Genomic DNA, 20,328 nt, shown 5'->3' with positions numbered 1-20,328 from the left:
TCAAAACGGTTACACACACAGACCTGCTGAGCCGCTGATTACCTTTGGATCATTAATGTAGATCAACATTTTGATTAAGCGATGATTTTTATAATTTAAAAAAAAAAAATATTTGATAAAAATACGATTTATAAAAAATGGATGTTCCCGTTTACGTTGATATTTCAAAAATACTGATGTTTTTTCGTACATAATATTATCATACTAATGAGTGAAAGGAGAAAATCAACTGTTCCAAGATGATAAAAAAAATAACAATAGATTTCCTTATTAAGAATATCTGAAACATAATGAAATTTAATGATACATATTATATTCCATACCTGGAAAAAAAAAGTTTGTTAATGATTATTTCATGAACAATTCTATATTTTCCATTTTCTATTAATAAAATAAGACAGTATAAACGATTTTTCTTTTGTGTCATGTAATTAAAAATTTTTGGGGGCAAAGATATTATCTGATTTCATTACAAAAATAAAATTTAAAGATAAAAAAAAAACTTTTTTTTTTATTTTTAAAGTTCAGAGTACAGCAGTGGACGGGGTAATTTATTCCGTATAATGATAATAATATTATTCACTAAGTTATAATAATTTTATAGTAATAAATTGTCAAGCTTTTCTTTTAATATCAAATTTTTGGTATACTGTAAAAGCTTTATTGAGTAACATTAGTCGGATTCGTTAGTGATCGTTATTTGATCTTTTCCAAAACAAACATAAAAAAAAAAAATTAGAATTTAACAAATTTGGTTAATCATTTGATAAAAAAGATAGCCAATTTTGGAATATCATTTAGAAGCACCCATTTATAAAAATTTTTATCACTAAACATCAATTTTGGGGGCTATTATGGTGATTTTCTATAAATAATTTAGGGGTTAAAATAATTCTGGGGTTTTTTAATTCGTTATTCATTACTTTAATAGTTTAATTAATTGTTAAAATGTTCAATTAAGAATTGTTTAAAAATGGGAATTTGTGGCACTGATATATTTTCATAAATGGTAAATCCTTGAAAGTCGTTCCGATCTCCGATTATCATACTTAACGTTTATCGTTTCCCAAATGGATTAATCCATTTTTAATCTTTGTAATGTTGCATATTTCACAAACAATTACGCTTGTATATTTAAAATAAAAACTTCAAATTCCGTAAGGAATAAATCTCCTTATCTCTCACTCATTGAAAATATTTTGAATATGTTGGCGCAGTATGTGATTTATACAGAAATTCCTATATTAATTTACATAATGCATACAGTATCATTTGTATTGTGCCGAAATGCTGTATATTAAATTTGGAACTTGCTTTTATAAGAATTTATATAGAAAGTGTAGAATGTTGAGAAGTTATAATATATAATTAATACGTTTATATGTTACATTAAATGCTTTTTATTATCTCTAATTTGTTTAAAACAATCAACTTCGGATCGGAATTTCCTTTTTTTTCCTTTCCTTTTTTTTTTACAAACTGAATATTATTTATTTTATTCGCGATATATCACAGTATTGAATTAATTTTTGCTGTCACACACCGAATTTTATGTATGATGATTGACATTATATATAAGAGTATTGTAAAATTTTTTTTTTCGTTCAAATATTTAATAAACAAAAAAAAAACCTAAATTTTATTTTACAATATATATATCTTGATATAGGGTATATAACGTATTTACGTATATGCAGTATATGCAGTATAAAAAAAAAATTTTTTTTTTTTCTTTCTTTTTTTTACTTTCTTAAAACAAATAAACAAATATGAATTATAAATTTTTTTTTTTTTAAAAAAAAAACAACTATGAATTATAATAACAGACAATTCCTTAAAAAAAAAAAAAGTAATATTCGATTCTTTCATTTAATTCTTTAATAATCAATCGGATACAATTTTATCTTTAACTCCGAAAATTTCATATATAAAAAATGTGAATTCTTTTAAAAAAAAAATTAAAAAAAAATTCCAAATATTTTTTTTTTCCTTATTTTTACAAATAAATAAATTATTACCAATTTTATTTATTATTATTTTTTTTTTATCGAAAGAAGAATGTCTTCAAATTCATTAATGCAAGTTCCTACTACTACCAAGGACGTCGAATCTTTTACGCATCCTCCTTCACCACAACCATCGATTAATAACAAAAATGAAAAACATGTCACCAAATCAAAATATAGAATGAGAATTTGCGATGCACCGCCGGAGTTACTAGAATTGATTAGGCGTTCAGTAATTAAAAATGAACAAACGTTACAAAATAAATCCGGTGTTTCTAATGTCGCTTTAAAAAACGGTTCAACACAAAATGGCGGATATACACCATCAAAAGATTTAATTCGAAATGATTCACCAATGACATCCTCAAAATCATCATCAATTAATTACAGTTCGTCCGGCGTAAAATATATATCATATACTCCACCATTACCAAAGAATCGTACCGACAAAACTAAAACAAAAATTACATCTAAAAAAGAAGCAAAGAAATTCAAAATTAAATCGAAGACTAAACAAGCAAGTTCAAAAAAACAAATTTTATATAAAAAAAGAGGTAAAGGAAATAGTTTTTATAGAGCTATGACGAATAGTGGTATAGCTCCTACGACTGTGGCAGAAGAGGTCAAACCAACTCGTATACCAATTGCTCCTTCTATGAAAATTGAAGATTTGATGAAGAAAATTGCACAGCTAAACCTTGATCAAGATATACTTGAACATATCACACCTAACATCACATGGAAAGGGAACCCCCTGTTTATAGGAAATTTAATTCATCGCAATCTATTACATCCAAAAGAAGCTCTCGTGGTTTCAACTTTACGTCTCACACCTCTTCAATATTTAACATCCAAATTCATTTTAATTTCATCTGCAAGAGGTTACTCGCAACGATCATTCCCGTTTCGTAAGAGTGACGCACAAAGACATCTGCCAATAGATGTCAATAAATCTAGCAAATTATGGGAGTGGTTTACACAAACCGGGTGGTTAAAAACTGATTTTGAATTTGTAAGTTAATAATTTTTATAATGAATCATAGGTTAAATCTTTAAATTTTACTAAAACAAAAGTAATTTTTTCATCATATAAATATAATATATTGTTTGTATAAAGTTTAATATTTAAGTAAGGTTTTTTTTTTACAAGATTTCTTAAAATTGTAGTAATGAGACGCAGTAGTTTCGAAAATAGCGTTGTAAAATCTTATAGTATATATCAATAAAATTATATAATAAATTATAATAAATTTACACATCATTTCCTCTATTTAAATTGCGATAATTTATCCCAACTATATTCTTAATTTAAGCTGAAATTTTTATCCAATATATACGTCAATTATTACGTTACAAAGGTTGTTACCTTGTTACAATTTCTGGAATCATGTTTCACTGTCTAGGGATGGAATCGGTTCAAAATGATTCGACTCGAGTCGATTCTGGAACCGATCTTAAATTTAAAAGATTCTGGATCTCTTGGGCTTAAAACTACTTTTAATCATAAAAACCGTTCTGAACTTTGCGATTTTCGAAGAGACTCAAATTGAGTCACCTGATGATCACACACCAACTGTCATTTGAAGGCCAATCAAAATTTTTCTGATTGATCATCATCACATGTTCCACTTGTGTCTTAAATTTGAGTACGTAGCTCATAATTTAGAATCTAGTCCCGACCGGGATATGAAAATCAATTTTATAACTTTGCACCATCTTATTACTAAAGTATAAATTTTTTAGTGCTCATTCTAATTTCTTAAATTTTGTAAGAATAGATTTTTTTAAAAAATCTTTACAAATAATTCTCTTACTTATCATTATCCCTTCTTGTATTCACATCTTCATATTCATCGCTCGCTGAAAAGATTAACTATTAAGAGATAAGTTTTTTTTACGAAATTGGCAAAAAAAATTCTTACCTCATAAAAGCAATCAACATGATTATCATTAGAAGTGAAATCAAAGTGGATGGAAAGGAAAATTGCATGGGTTACAGATCTCTGTATACATAACAATTGAATGTCCTTCGTTAACACTCAGGATAATAATGTCAATAATGGTTAAAAATTTTTCAATTTAATAATAGTTTGGGAAAGCTACAAAAATTAACACTGGTGTTAATTGTGGAAATATCGATTTCGTTCTCAATTTCCTTGATTGTAAAAATAAGATAAATTTAAAATAACAAATTAACTTATTTGATAGATATTATATATTTATGTTTTTTACTTCAAATCACCGAGGGTGATTATAACCGTTGGCCAGAATTATCAATTTTTACCGGCACTATATTTTTTTAATGCTGGTCGATCGTTATAATTTCAGTCACCGGTGATCATCACCCCGGTGATAGTTAGAAAAATTCTATATTTATCATGTCGTAATTATTTTCGAAACTATACTTCTGTTCATTTTGTTTATGTTGATTGTAATATTAGCATTTGCACGCACAAATCGCACCATGTATGGATTATGGAGGTTAATTTATTATTTCTATTGGAATTTCAATGTGATTAATGTGATTTAATTTTCTTTATATTATTTTCGGAGCGAAACGGAGGACATTATACTTTCACGATAAGTCATACAATTTTTTTCTTTAGTGATGGAGGGTATGATTTTTTGTTTTTTTTAGTTCTTTATGTTCTTTGGTTCTGCAGCAAAAAGGTATTTTTGATTCTTTTTTGCTTCATGTTGCTAATTTCTTTTCTTTCTTTTATGTCTTTAGGTTTTTCAGTTTGCGGTAAAGGTATATTTTTTGTTCTTTTTTTTTGTTTTTGTTTTATATTCTTTGTTTCTAATTTTCTTTCTTTTTATTTTTAGGTCTTTAAGTTGCAAAAAGGTACTTTTTAAAAAACGAACCATAATTATATTTAAGGAATTGCCTTAGAAACAGTGCACATCCAACTCGCATCATCCGTTGCATGATTGGAATAATATTCCAAAAGATAACCATATCTTTACCTGTAAATGGTATCATAAGGTTAACGCGCATGCCAATGTAGGTAGACCTTAAATATCTACCTTTAAAATGATAAATTGTCATGCTATGGCATAATTATCTACGCTTATTAACGTTAAAAGCAATTAAGCAAGCGTGTCTTACTACAAGAATATTCAGATCGTAAAATACTGTGCGCTATCATTTTAATCTAATTATTAATCAAAAGCAGATTATAAATAATAGCTGACAGGAAATAATTTTACACTAACTTTTTTTCAGAAAAGGAAAAATCCTTATGAACAATACATATATATTTTATTTTTCGATTAAATAAATTCATCAAACTTAATTATACTAGAATTTATTATACATGTAATTACATAATTAGGTTACATTGAAATGAAAAAAAGCTCGCTTTTACTGCAAAATATAAGTCGATATAAGTCTGTTATGATTACACGGTCATTAACCGATCATGACTGCGACTGATATCGGTCGATCAAGTAGTCAGCCCATGCAGTGATGTATACTGTAGGGTGATGTATACCGGACGTTGCCATACATTGACCACTATACGTACATACATAGCTCACCGTACGCTACATGTTTTCTATATAATCAGTTGGTCATCGGTGTTGTTACTTACGTCGGTTAATAAATAATAATGTCACACAAAGACGTCCGTCGTACCGTGCAACTTACTGATTGTTTTGACCGGTATTTTCGTCAATAGTTACAGAATTTTACCACGGATGTTTGTTTTAGTATTGTATTCAAAAGAAACTAACTATAAATAATTAAACTGGTGATTCTTTGCAATTATGGCATGAACTCGCATCACAAGCTTCATAAACAAAAATTAGAACTAAATAAAAGAGTAAATATATGAATTAAATGTATACTTTTTAATATAAAGTTATCTGGAACGAAAATCAAACTTGCGATTAATATAGACTTTGCCACCCGAAGCTTATTTTTGTAAATGCCCTGTCGTTGTATGTATATTGAAAAAATTGACAAATGTGATCATATGACTTGTATATGTTCATATCAATGTTGTATTGCGTGAGTATTTATCATTATTTATTTTAGAAAAAATAAAAAAATGCAATTTTTTATTTCATTTATTTAACTAATTTTTTTTAACGAGCACTGCACCATAAATTAAATATTTTAATTGCCGGTCCGCCAAAAATCGACACTGCGCTACTAATAAAATTCGGTTTGCCGATTTTGTGTTAAAACTTCAAAAAAGGATATCTCATAGACGACATATTGACTATAAATAAAAGTCATATGATATACTGAAAAAATACCCGAAAAAAAAAGAATTTGCAAAAAAAAATTATACATTCATACGCAAATAATGAGTTTACTATGTACGCGCGTCAGATTTACACCTTAAAATATACGAAATTTCAATATTTCATTTTACTATATTGTGTTATTTACATTAAAAACATATGATTTTTAGCTTTTAAAGTTGTTTTTAAAGACATATTAGAAATATTTTTATTATCAAAAACAAGTGAAAGTTGAAGAAAACCCGTTACAGAAATATAGTTATGGCAAGTCATGCTTGCCAGCCATTTTTTTTTACATTTTTATTTTATTTTATTTTTTTCTCATCTGTTTGTGAAATGGGTGGAAACTTATTCCGCGCGCGAGATGTAAAAAATACTTTTTTTTATTATTGCTATTAACGCAGTGCCGATCTTAGGCGGCAATTAATATGTTTCTACAGGACCCAGAAATATATATAAAAGGGTCAGGTTTGAGTTTGCGTATTTTGAACTAAAAAAATCATGAAAATCTTTCCTTTTTTAGATAATTTTTGATAATGCCAGTCAGAATTTTATTTCTTATTATAGTAACCGACTGGCATTATCATAATTCCGGCCCTGAAAAAATGCGTACAGCTTATATATTTCTGGGTCCTGTTTCTACCGTAAATGTAGTAAATGTACAAATAAAACACGTGTAAGTCACTAATCAATTGTATGTCCAAATATATTCATTAAAGTTCTTAAAAATATTTGCCAGGAAAAGAGAGAGAAAGAATAATACGAGAATGTTGCTTCGGTCCGAATCTGAATTTAACCGAATATAATCGGATAATTATTATAGATATCTGGAATACATTTTTTTTACTTTATTATTAACCTAACCTTTAATGATTGTTCAAATAATTTTTTTTTTACTCTCTCAGTTACATAATAAAAAATTTTTTTTTTTAAGCGATAGACACATGCATATTTTTCATTTTGTTATTCTATTTGATATTTTTGGCTTCATTGTAATTTTAATTTCATTGTAATTTTAGTTTCATTGTAATTTTAATTTCATTGTAATTTTAGTTTCATTGTAAACTTGCAGGTGAATTATAATAATAACAATAAATTCATTTTTGGACATTCATTGCAACTGACCTTATTATGCCCGCTAGTGCTGGTTAGGTGAGAATCACTTGCGGTGAGATTTAGTTAGTTTCCCACATTTTCTTTTTTTTTCTTGAAAAAAATCTCTTTTCATAAATAAAATGTTTGATTTATCAAGGAAGGAGAACAAAAGTGACCAAATATTAACACGTAAGTTTTGTTTTAATTTATAAATTAATTAATTTAAACTTTGCAACCTAACCTTTTTTTATTGGTTTAATAGTTGGTGCCATCTATATTATCGCTTTCGTTGGATTTCTCGTTATTTGTTGGATAATTGCTCATTTTTTTTCTTGTATTGCGAAGTGTTGTCTTCGTAAGGTAATTAATTCTAGGAGATATTAAGTTAATTTTAATATTATACTGTAAATAAATAATTATAATTAAAAATTTTCAAACACGATGTAGGGTTCTCAAGACAATTACGAACCAAATAATTTTATTATATTTACGATACCGTGTATTTTAGTAGACTTTATCCTCGACATATTGTTTGTAAAACTTATATTAAGACACGAAAAAGAAGTTGAACAACTTTTCCTACCAAGGTAGTTCGATTCTGTATTTTCTATGTGTTTTATGTAAATCAAAATAATCATTCCAGCTTATTATCTTTTTTATTCTTCTGCAGTTTAGTATTTTTAATAGGTCCAATCTTTATAAATATTGTATTTTCGGTCGTAATCATAATTCGCAATGTAAGTAAAGAAGGACCTGACGGAACTAACTTTAGAAATTGGATTAATAGAAATACAGGAACAACAGCAATTACAACAGTACTTGCGGGTGCAGATATGACTATGTTAAATCTACTTACTTCAAATTTTTCTGGATTCGGACTCAGGAGATTTAATGCACCTTTTAGTGAAAAATCTAAGGAATTAATATTATATGGTTGTCTTGTTGGTTCATTTGTGGAAGATTTACCCCAATTCGCTATTCAGGTGCGTTCAAAAAATTTTTAAAAAATTTTTTAATAAAAAATTAACGAATATATGTACATATTTGATTTTGATCATTAGATTATATATAAATTAAAAACGGGGGAAATTAAATTAGTACCATTCTTATTACTCGTTACAAGTTCAATAAAATTACTTGTAGGTATGATATATCGTATATATAAGGTTATACATATAGTACATACAGACAGCGAGGAAAATGAGTCTAGCGAGCCTCCTATTAATGTGTAGTAAAGTATGGTAATAGTTTAGAAAATATATTGTTAATTTAAACAATAGAAAGTATCTGAATAATAAACTTATAATAAATTGCAGGCATATGTTATTTAAACAAATGTTCTACACTCGATGGCCCAACCAATTACCAAGATATAATTTAAGATTAAAAACTTTTTTTTTTGCAGCGTCAATTATTAATTACTATGCTTCGCAGATTTATTATTTTTTTTATTATCGTCTATTGTTTATAAAAAAATTTCCTTTTTTTTTATTCTCCTTCGTTATCTGCCCGATACTATAATGCCTTAAGTGGTTGGCCAGCATTACTAGGCCAGCCGGCAGCTGACAAAAATATAAAAATAGCAAATTCTCCTTTTCCCGTTCGCATAAAACTTTTATCCTTTTATAAATGATAATAGTATTTTTCAATGTTAAATCGTGTGTAATATTTACCGTTAATACTTTCTCACACAAAAAATTGATATAATTATTCAATCAATAAAGCTACTCCAAATCAAAAAAAAACAGAATGGGTGATTTTGTCAACTTTTTTTGTATCGTCTTGTCATCGAGGTCTACTCTCAAGTCTCACCCTTGTAGGTTTAAACATATAATTTACATGATTCAATTTTTCAGACTTTCACTATATGACGTAAGGACGTTAAATTAGATTAGATGTTATAACGTGCATACGTTGTAATCGTTGTATGATTAGATTTAAGTCAAATAATATTAACCTAAGATCGGGTTTTGACAAATAAAAAATAATAATAATAAAGTTACATAATGAGAAAAAACTTTTTTATTCTACATAGCAAAATTGATGCGGTTGTCAACAAATAAGCACGTGGTTTAACGACTAGTTTATTACAAGTGTTCCATTATTTTATAATAATATCTAAAATATTACATCTTCTTCCCCCTAAGTAAAATGATGGTTACTGAATTTTATAATTATTTTTTATGATAATTTTAACAATAAAAAGGATGAGAAGGAAATTCCAAAAAAAATTTGAAACTTTGAGTCAGTTATAAATTATAACCGATTAAGCCATTCCTAGTTACAGCAAATTTCATGGTTATTGGTTGCTACTAATAAACTTGATTTTCAGGAATTAACATCCTACATAGAATCCTTTTTGATTGCAAAACACGGATCTTAAAAATGAAATTTTATTGTGGTATAATATAAATAAGTCTATGTGCAATTACAAACTAATTTTCTAGAAAAATATAAAAATATAAAAATTGTTTTTTCTAAGTCAACTGCTTTTAAATGACATAACTATTAAATTAGTAGAATTTTCAAAAAAAAAGAATGTGAAAATAGTATTACGAATAACAGTTTCTCGATATTAATCATTTTCATCCTCGAATACTATGATATTTAAAAGTGTAAATTTCATTATTTTGATCTAATATTCTTTTAAACAATTATACAATCGATATGATGTCAGATAACAAAGAAAAATTTAATAAATATAAGGGTAAATTTAGATCTCGCCCTCGTGTGTGATGTTTAAATCCTCGCCATTGTTAATATTTATATGCGGATCATTTAATTCTGGCCAGAATTAAAACCGTCACGTGATTTAACGAAAAAACCCGAAAAAAAAAGGTTTGTCAAATTAAGTCAAAAAAATGACATTCAAAACCATCTTTGATACTTACAGAGCAGGGGAAAATACACATAGTAGATATTTTTTAAAAAGTTTGTATAACATTTTTTGTTACAGAATGCGAAATTATAACATCAATACGGGAAGATGAGATATATATTTCCCATAAATATAATACGAGAGAAATATAAATTCCTTCTTGACATCTACAAGGAAAATGGCAAAATATGCTACAAATTTATTTGCACTATTTAATCAATTTAATCATATGATATTTAATAATTTAAAGAATCCTATATCAGCTTTCTTTGAGGCATATTAAACATGATTAAATTTGGAATAGCAAGCCTAAAGTAACAAAATCACAAATAAATCATAGTTAACAAATAATTTCCAATAAGTCAGGTGGAATACCGACCAGTTTAGGAATTAACTCCTGTGCTGATTGAGATAATCATATAAATTTATTAAATGATCCATGTTATTCGTAAAATGAATCTTTCTTAATGTTGAAAATTCTATTAATGTAAAAAAATAAGTAAATTCACTTAGATTCATTATGCATGTCTGCACAACGAAAAATTTTTTCCAAATAATTATTATAATATGAACTCTTTTTATATTTATAATTTTTCAGAGTATATTTCACTTACACAACAGAATATCTCCTATATATTGATATGAGTGATATCATAACAATATTATAATTATGTTGCAATAATATTTTCAAAAAAAAAAAAAAAAAAATACTGAATCGATATCAATATACACAATATATTATATCATATTCAATATCACCCAAAATTTTAAAGTTTCTGTAAAAACATAGAAATTATGGTGGCACAACTGTTTCATATTTAATAGTGAAATAAATTAAGTCTTAATGAATATGTTAGAATAGTTTAATTATAGAAATTGTTCAGTAATCAGTACTACAATAGACTTCATTTACAGTTTATATTATTATCAGTAAAAAATGGAACAAAAAGAAATTTTATTAATACTAAATATAAGTATTAATTTATTTACATACTTTCCAGTTCCTTCAATCCTCGTAGCATAAATTTTTTTTTCTTTTGTTTTTTTTCTGTGGCGAACATGCTAAATGTGCGGTAACTAATCATTGGATTACCTAATACCGTATATCTAAAGATTTATTATGTATGTTTAGACTTACAAGAAATTTTGGCATGTTTACTGATAGGAGAAAGAAATTGGCATTTGTATCCATCCAAGTATGGTAATAGCAATTGACTAATGGTTAAATATTATTATTTCCAATTTTACATTAACATATATTGCTTGAAAGTTAGTATGTTTGGAGAATCAGTCAATCTATTTTATGCAGGGTTGTAAATCAGTAATTGTTACCAGGTTAGTTATCAACAAATTTTAAGACATCGGTATACTAAAAAGAAGTTTGACAAACAATACTTTTTATTATATTTATATAAATCATCAATATTAATACAATCATTCATTATATTCATTAATATCAAATAAAGAAAAAAAATAATCATCTAAATTAAATTCCTCATTATTATTTTTGTTAATATTTTTAATTCTAGTTCATTTAATTTATTACTACGTCCAGCTTCTACACTTCTGTTTGATCTATTAATTTGCTCAGTACATTCATTATTTCTATTATAAAACCATAGTTTAGTGGATTGTGTATGGGATGTAATTTTATCATTATTATTGGGTTAATATTTTCTAATTCTAATTCATTTAATTTAATTTAACTCAAAATCTCTCAGATAATTTTAAACTCCTCTAATTTTTTCAACTCTTATCAAATCTATTTCTCCAAATGTGCTTCAATTTTTGAAGTTGGAGGTGTTGTTTAATTGAGAGTAAGGAATAGCCATTGTTCAGGGTAAATCTTAGCTCTTCAGAGAAAAAGAAACCACATTGCTATTTTTATTTTATCAATCTGAATTTTTATTCATTTTTCATATAGTTTCACAGAAAGTCTTGGGAAGATAATTTTGCTTTTAATAGTAATTTGAATGTATACTTTTTCACTATACTTATATAAATCATCAATATTAATACAATCATTAATCATACAAATGGGGAGTTGCTTTCTGTAATAAAAATCGCAGCAAAGTCTAATCGTCCAAAATCCCTTTTAGAATTACCAGAAAATAAATGATTTAATTCCCAGAAATCAGAAAATGCGTATTATATTCATTAATATCAAATAAAGAAAAAAGGATCATCATTCAAATTACATTCCTCATTATTTTGGTTAATATTTTCTAATTATAATTTCTAATTCATTTAGTTTAATTCCTTCAGTTGCCAAGATCATAGTTCCACCAATGCCTCCTATAAAAGAGTGAGATATTAGGATAGGTTAATATGAAAATGATGCAAACATATACATACTTTGTCTTGGTGTATATAACAAATTATGGCTTCTTTATTCAACTCAAAATTCCTCAAATAATTTTAAACTCCACTAATTTTTCCAACTCTTATCAAGTCTATTTCTCCAAATGTGCTTCAATTTTTTGAAATTGGAGATGTTGTTTAATTGAGAGTAAGGAATAGCCATTGTTCATGGTAAATCTTAGCTCTTCAGAGAAAATGAAACCACATTGCTATTTATCAATCTGAACTTTTATTCATTTTTCATATAGTTTCACAGAACATCTTAGAAAGATAATTTTGCTTTTAATAGTAATAATTTGAATGTATACTTTTTCACCATTAATCATTATATTCATTAATATCAAATAAAGAAAAAAGGATCATCATCCAAATTACATTCCTCATTATTTTGGTTAATATTTTCTAATTATATTTCTAATTCATTTAGTTTAATTCCTTCAGTTGCCAAGATCATAGTTCCACCAATGTCTCCTATAAAAGAGTGAGATATTAGGATAGGTTAATATGAAAACGATGCAAACATATACATACTTTGTCTTGGTGTATATAGCAAATTATGGTTTCTTTATTCAACTCAAAATCTCTCAAATAATTTTAAACTCCACTAATTTTTTCAACTCTTATCAAGTCTATTTCTCCAAATGTGCTTCAATTTTTTGAAATTGGAGATGTTGTTTAATTGAGAGTAAGGAATAGTCATTGTTCAGGGTAAATCTTAGCTTTTCAGAGAAAATGAAACCACATTGCTATTTATCAATCTGAACTTTTATTCATTTTTCATATAGTTTCACAGAACGTCTTGGAAAGATAATTTTGCTTTTAATAGTAATAATTTGAATGTATACTTTTTCACTATTAATCATTATATTAATTAATATCAAATAAAGAAAAAAGGATCATCATCCAAATTACATTCCTCATTATTTTGGTTAATATTTTCTAATTATAGTTTCTAATTCATTTAGTTTAATTCCTTCAGTTGCCAAGATCATAGTTCCACCAATGCCTCCTATAAAAGAGTGAGATATTAGGATAGGTTAATATGAAAACGATGCAAACATATACATACTTTGTCTTGGTGTATATAGCAAATTATGGTTTCTTTATTCAACTCAAAATTTCTCAAATAATTTTAAACTCCGCTAATTTTTCCAACTCTTATCAAGTCTATTTCTCCAAATGTGCTTCAATTTTTTGAAATTGGAGATGTTGTTTAATTGAGAGTAAGGAATAGCCATTATTCAGGGTAAATCTTAGCTCTTCAGAGAAAATGAAACTACATTGCTATTTATCAATCTGAACTTTTATTCATTTTTCATATAGTTTCACAGAATGTCTTAGAAAGATAATTTTGCTTTTAATAGTAATAATTTGAATGTATACATTTTCACCATTAATCATTATATTCATTAATATCAAACAAAGAGAAAAATATCATCATCTGCATTACATTCCTCATTATTATTTCGGTTAATATTTTCTAATTCTAAAATTCATTTAATTCAACTCTAATTCTCAAATAATTTTAAATTCCACCAAATTTTTCAACTCTTATCAATTAAGCCTATTTCTCCAAATATGCTTTGTTATAGATAAGCTTGTTTAATGGAGAGTAAGGAATAGCCATTGTTCATAGCAAATCTTAGCTCTTCAGAGAAAAAGAAACCACTTTGCTATTTTTCATTTTATCAATCTGAAACAATATTCATTTTTCTAGTTTTACAGAAGTCTTAGGATGATAATTTTGCTTTTAATAGTAATTTGAATGTCAGAAAAACACCTGAATGGCAAATAAAGGAGTTAATGCTCTTTTATGGAATTTATAAAGCAACTTCACTAAGTATCACATGCTTTTAGCCTTCTCCAATGGATCAATCTTCTCTTCTAACTAATTTTCCTTAATTAGTTTATTATTCCTAAGAGATAGTTTAACTGTAACATCTTTTAGCTCTTCATTCCTTCAATTGGTAAAACCTTTCATAAGATAACAACCTTTAACAAGATACCACAAATTAATTGCATTTTTTACTAAATTTGATTCCTGTAAATACAGCATGAGAAAAATGACCAAGTGTTTTTAAATATTCTACATATTCTTCTAATACTTTACTTTGATTCAATAGGAACAATGAATTAATCCATCTTTGATAACTGAATTCCATTGTATTTCTACTCTATACTGAAAATCTAATGTGTAAGTTAACACAATAACTGGATTATATAAAACTTAACCAATGATCTTTTCATTAGATCTAACTGTTAAATAAATTATCATTTGTTATAACAAAATCTTCAAGATTTTTTAATTTAAATAAACTGTTGGCAAATCAGATGTATTATTTTGTAACTGTTGTAAAAAGTTGATGAAAGATTCAAAATCACCAGTAATAATTGTTGATATAAATCCAATATTATCTTCAGATTGAATAACAGATTTTGTTAATAATAGAATAATAAAAAAAATAAAAATGTACTTCCCTAAAGAAATACATTTGTTTTTTTTTAAGTATAACTTTAATCCATAAGAATTGTATGAGTTCAATACCTAGAGAAGTTTTATGTGGATATTTTCTTTGAAGAACTTTCCATGCAGTTTTATATTTGATGCATTATCTATTATAACTGTTGAGTGCTGATAAATCAATACCATTTGCTGTGTATACTTTTCTTAAGTAGTAGCTTTACAAAAAATGATTTGGAGTAGTAACCATATAATTAACAATTGATAATTTGTTTTAAAATTTTTCAATTAAATAAGATAATTTGTGATATTCTCTATCTAAAATAAAATCTATTAAATCTTTTTAAGCATTTAAAGGCCTTTTTTTGTCATTTTCATGTATTCCTTTTAAGGTAGATAACAAATAACATAAATGAATTTTAAATCAAGGCATTAATTTCTTAAAAAAAAATTTCATATCAGGATTTTCTTACAATTCATTGATAATTCACATTACCACATTTTTATTTTTAGTAAAAGAATAAAACAATATGATTTGCTTGATTAGGATTAATTGAAGCTGAATTGATCATTCTTGTATTAGTTTTCAGCAAACATGACCAGGTAATCATTTCATTTGTAATTGATCTGCATCATCATGATAATTTTCAATGCAATGAAACATGGAGAATTAAAATTCTAAAGAAATCAGTGACATCCTCATCATTTAAAATAATGTTACATTTCTTGAAAAGAACTTTTTTTGCTTCTGTATAAACCTCTTCAGCATGATCTTTATTTTTCTCTAAACACATATTATATTCCAGAATGCTACATATTCCTTCCTCAAGACCAGCAATCTTTTCATTTTGTCTAATAATCAACGCTTGAGTATTCGTATTTCCTGTGACAATAGATCATGTGTAAATTCCAAAAATTTTATTCAAATGTTGGTTTTTAATATAAAAACCTATAGACTTTTCTGAATCATTTTTTTCTTTTTGCTTTTAACAAATTTTGTATCTTTCATAATTCTGAAAATAATTGTACAAATCCATCAAATGTATATTGAAAAGCATTTTTGGAATTTGATTAACTTCTATTTCTGACATAATTACTTCTTGAAATAATCTGCCAAACTTTTAAATGTTGGTGATTGCTGTAATCGAGGTTGATCAGTTTTAGTATGGATATATGGTTTTTTGTTTCCATATGGATGGTATTTGAGATGTAAGCAAGCATTCAACTATAATGCACCCATTTATTTCTTCTTATAAGAATTGGAATATTATTTGATCTATTCTTTTGTGCTATTAATTGAACATATATTTTTCTTCAATATGAATTTGATAAACTGTTATTTCTTACAGATTAAATAATCTTATTCATCAGTTCTTTTTGTTTTCTTATTTTGCCCTAAATCCAAAAATTCTCATCAAATCCTTATAGTCAAACAATATAATCACAATAGTTTATTCACCCAATATAACTTTTAACATCAACCATTAATCTTTTTTCTAAATTATATAATTTTTTAAATTTATATTTCTTTCTATTATTGTTACTTTTTGTTTTAATTTAATTTTGTCAGTTTTTCCATTACTTATAAAAGTTTGTAACTATTATTAATAAATGGTAAAAAGGTAGTAAGATAATCTATATATATCTCATTTAAACTGCTTCTATTAAATTTTCAATTCTATATTTTCAATAGTATAAAATAATGAAAAACAGTTTCTTGTATTATTAATACATAACTTTACACAACAAAAACTGCAGCTATAACTGATAAAAACCTTTTCTTGCTAGTTGCAATTTTATTTAATCTAACTTATATTTTAAACCATTATCTAGATTTAATAAATCATAAAAAATAGTTTCTTTATATTAAACTAACATATTTTACTAAACAAATATTTGTTTTGCATTATTCCATTGTCACCCTGAACTTCAGATGTAAAAGCTTTAATTATAATGCAATTCTTATTAAATGCTTTTTAATAAAAGTCCACATATTTCAATTTGAATAAGTTAAATATATAATAATTTAGCAAGGATATAAAGAATATGTGATCTAGATGAAATTTTAAGTATAAATTCTATTATTTCATTATTAAATTGGATATCTTAATTTCTTACTTCTATTACAATTTTTTGGGAAAGCTGTTGAAGAACTTGTATAAAAGGATCATTTGCTTTCTTTATTATTGATTGATTTCCTAACACTATAGTATCATATTTAGGACTAGGATTAGAGTTAGGATTTGGATATGGTTTCCCTATCAACAACTATCAAAGATATTAGAAGAGATATATTCTAATTCCATGACCAATTTAACCCAAATCTACATACTTAATAAGTTTTAACATACAAGTACAATGCTTATTTATCATCAACTGGTTACTACAAAGTTGCCAAATAAATTGTCTGGTATTAATAATTATTATTGGGAAGATAAAATAGTGGTATTTAGTGGTATTCAACATCATTCCACTATGAAACAGAAATCATTATAGTCAGATTCCATTAGGAAATGGAATCCATTATAAAGTCTGAAGTGTTATTTTTGATGCGTATAAATAAAATGTCTTGTGTATATAAGTTTTAAGTAAAGATTCTGGTGCATGGTACCTTCTTTCCAGTTCATCAGTCATACGTTTTTTTTCAAGGTAATCTCATCCATCAGTTCTTATTATTTTCTTATTTTGCCTTAAAGAAAAATAATTCTTGCAAATCCATATATGATTAAAGATTCTTTTTTTTATCAGGTAATTATAATTCTTATAGTAAACCTGACAAGTGTTTCTTTCAATACTTTTGGTGAAATGTTCTGCATGAATAGAGAAATATTCTTTAATGCCACCAAATATTCATGAGGTAATATGTTTCTAGTTTATTCATCCAATATAACTTTAATTTTGTTGATTTTTCTATTACTTATAAAAAGGTTGTACTATTATTAATAAATGTATATAATCTATATATATGGAGTATATTTGCTATTATTACTATAATGATTGAAACTTCTCAAAATATTGTTATAAGACATCTTAATAATAAAGAAATATATATGATTTAACAATAATATTTATAATTGTATATTATTTAAGTTTATAGTCAAAATAAAAGAATATCTATCATAACCAATTCTTCTAGAACTATAATCTTAGGTTATTTCTTTGTTTTTAATCTCTTTCCTTTACTGAGGTTTGTAATTGTATATATATTTTTTACTATATTATTTATTAAAAATATATATATTAATAATTTTTCCTTCAGTTATTTGGTTCTATTATATTTTCAATTAAATGAAGGAATAGCTGTTGAAGAATTTATTGATTAACTAAACTAATATAATACCATAGTTAAGGTATGGACATAGGATTAGGATAATATATTATTTACTAAATTTACTTTTTCATTTAGGAAAAACATTGGTCTAATTTTTTACTCTTAATTATGCCTGACTTGAAATATCAAGTTTTTAAGAATATATATAATAAATCAGATTCATAATCTTAAACTATTACTACAACTTTTTGGACAGTAGGATCGTCTCCCATGATACAGAGGATGTTATAAAAAATTTCGTTCCATATTTGAGGGAAAGTTTGAGCACCAAAGTCTGCAATGAGTTAAGGCCACTTTATGTTTCTATAATTCCAAAAGTTTATTATGGAATCTTCTTCAACTTTAAGTTTTATATTCTACTTCTCAAGACTTTTTTCATCGTCAAGTGGCATTCACTTAGGTCTAAATTTTTAATGTCTTTCCTTTCCTCATGTTTGCTATTTTGACTATAATTCTATTATTTATCTAAACTATATTAAATTTATTAATAAATTTCTTTTAATTATTTGTTCTATTATAATTTTTCAATTAAATAAAAAGGTTGAAAAACTTATGCATCAATTCTATTTAACATTTCCTCATGAAAACTAAATCCATCTTATATATTCTATGTATTTACAGTATTACTTTATTTATGCTTTGTTTTGTAAGCCAATCTTGAAAAATTTTTTTTGAAGGATATCAATAAAGTCTATATAATTAATTAGATAATAAAGAGTATGCAATTCCCAACAGAACAAATGTGTATGTTGGTTGACTACTATTACTAATATACAGCCAGTGTCTTTGAAAGTTGAAATTATTTTTCCAATGAAATTTAACTTTTAAAATATATAGTTCTCTTTTTCTCTTCTTGAGTTTTAAAATGTATACTAGAGTTAATTAGTGTATGAAATAATTAAATATTGTTCTAAATTATATATATCATATATAAAATATATGAGGGATATTATATACATATATCATATAAACTAAAGTAAAAAAAAAAATATGCGTAGTTCAATTATTAGTTGTTTTATTTTTTATATTATTTTTTTAATTAAGAGAAATATATCTATTGTTATAGTATATAAATAAATTAATGGGCTTGGTTACAAATTTTTTTGGTGAAGGCATAATCAATCCAAATACGAGACAACATCTGTAACAAAATATATTTTGGTATCATAAAAATTCAAACTAATTATGTTTGAAAAAATTTCGTGGTTATGTATTAAATTCTAAATGTTGAGATTTCAGCATCCAAGATTTAATTTAGTGGAGCGAAGATCTGATATTGTACTTTGAAACCTTGTTCAAGAATTTTAATTTTCTCTTCCATTTCTTCGATTTGATCCTCTAATTTCCGTTCAAATATCAAAGATTTTCTTCTAGAAGAGAATCATTCCATTCTTTCACTTTACTTAGTTCTTCAAAGGAGTCAAATAGTCTAAACATAGTAGTACTTTTTTTCTATTTTTTTTCTTTATACTTATCATTTTCAATTTCTTCTTGCATTTATTTTTTTAATAATAATTACTTCTTCCCAAGCAAAATTGGCTTTTACTTTTTTGGCACTATTTCTAACATACTGAAAACAGACCCTTTTTCATTTAAATAATAATCACTATTACAACTATAGGAAGATTTTACTAATATGTATATTATTATTTCCTAACAATAATTCATCATCAGTTGTCAAAATACTAGTAATATTATTCCTTCCAAATTTCAACACTGTTGAAAATTTCAATCAATTTCAGCACCAAATCCTGGAATTCAGTTTGACTCAATTGTTGAATTAATGTGGAAGTCATCTGAATGGTTCTATTAATAGAATAATCCGGGTATTTCTTTCCCACTTGTGAAACATCATCTTTAAACAGGTATTAGCTGAAAATTCTAGACCTTTATTACTAGTGAAGATAAGCCAAACGTTTAAATATAGAAATATTTTCCATTTATT

General features: G+C 25.7%; 2 protein-coding genes across 2 annotated transcripts; both read left to right on the top strand.

Annotated features, from left to right (window-relative positions):
* Positions 1-2,058: 2,058 nt before the first annotated feature.
* Positions 2,059-3,027, top strand: OCT59_026549 (uncharacterized protein; the record flags this gene model as incomplete). Its single annotated transcript, XM_066143229.1, has 1 exon — positions 2,059-3,027. The coding sequence occupies one exon, from the start codon at positions 2,059-2,061 to the stop codon at positions 3,025-3,027; it is 969 nt and encodes a 322-aa protein (XP_065992767.1).
* A 4,465-nt stretch (positions 3,028-7,492) lies between these two features.
* On the top strand, positions 7,493-8,584 carry OCT59_026548 (uncharacterized protein; the record flags this gene model as incomplete). The annotated part of the gene is made up of 5 exons (XM_025327741.1): positions 7,493-7,541; positions 7,615-7,712; positions 7,800-7,939; positions 8,023-8,335; positions 8,414-8,584. The coding sequence occupies 5 exons, from the start codon at positions 7,493-7,495 to the stop codon at positions 8,582-8,584; spliced, it is 771 nt and encodes a 256-aa protein (XP_025169748.1).
* Between the last annotated feature and the right edge of the window lie 11,744 nt (positions 8,585-20,328).

This window comes from Rhizophagus irregularis, chromosome 6, assembly GCF_026210795.1.
Source record: "Rhizophagus irregularis chromosome 6, complete sequence".
In the NCBI taxonomy this organism is placed as follows: Eukaryota; Fungi; Glomeromycota; class Glomeromycetes; order Glomerales; family Glomeraceae; genus Rhizophagus; species Rhizophagus irregularis.
The sequence above is the reverse complement of the archived record's forward strand: the minus strand, read 5'-3'. Positions and strand labels throughout refer to the sequence as shown.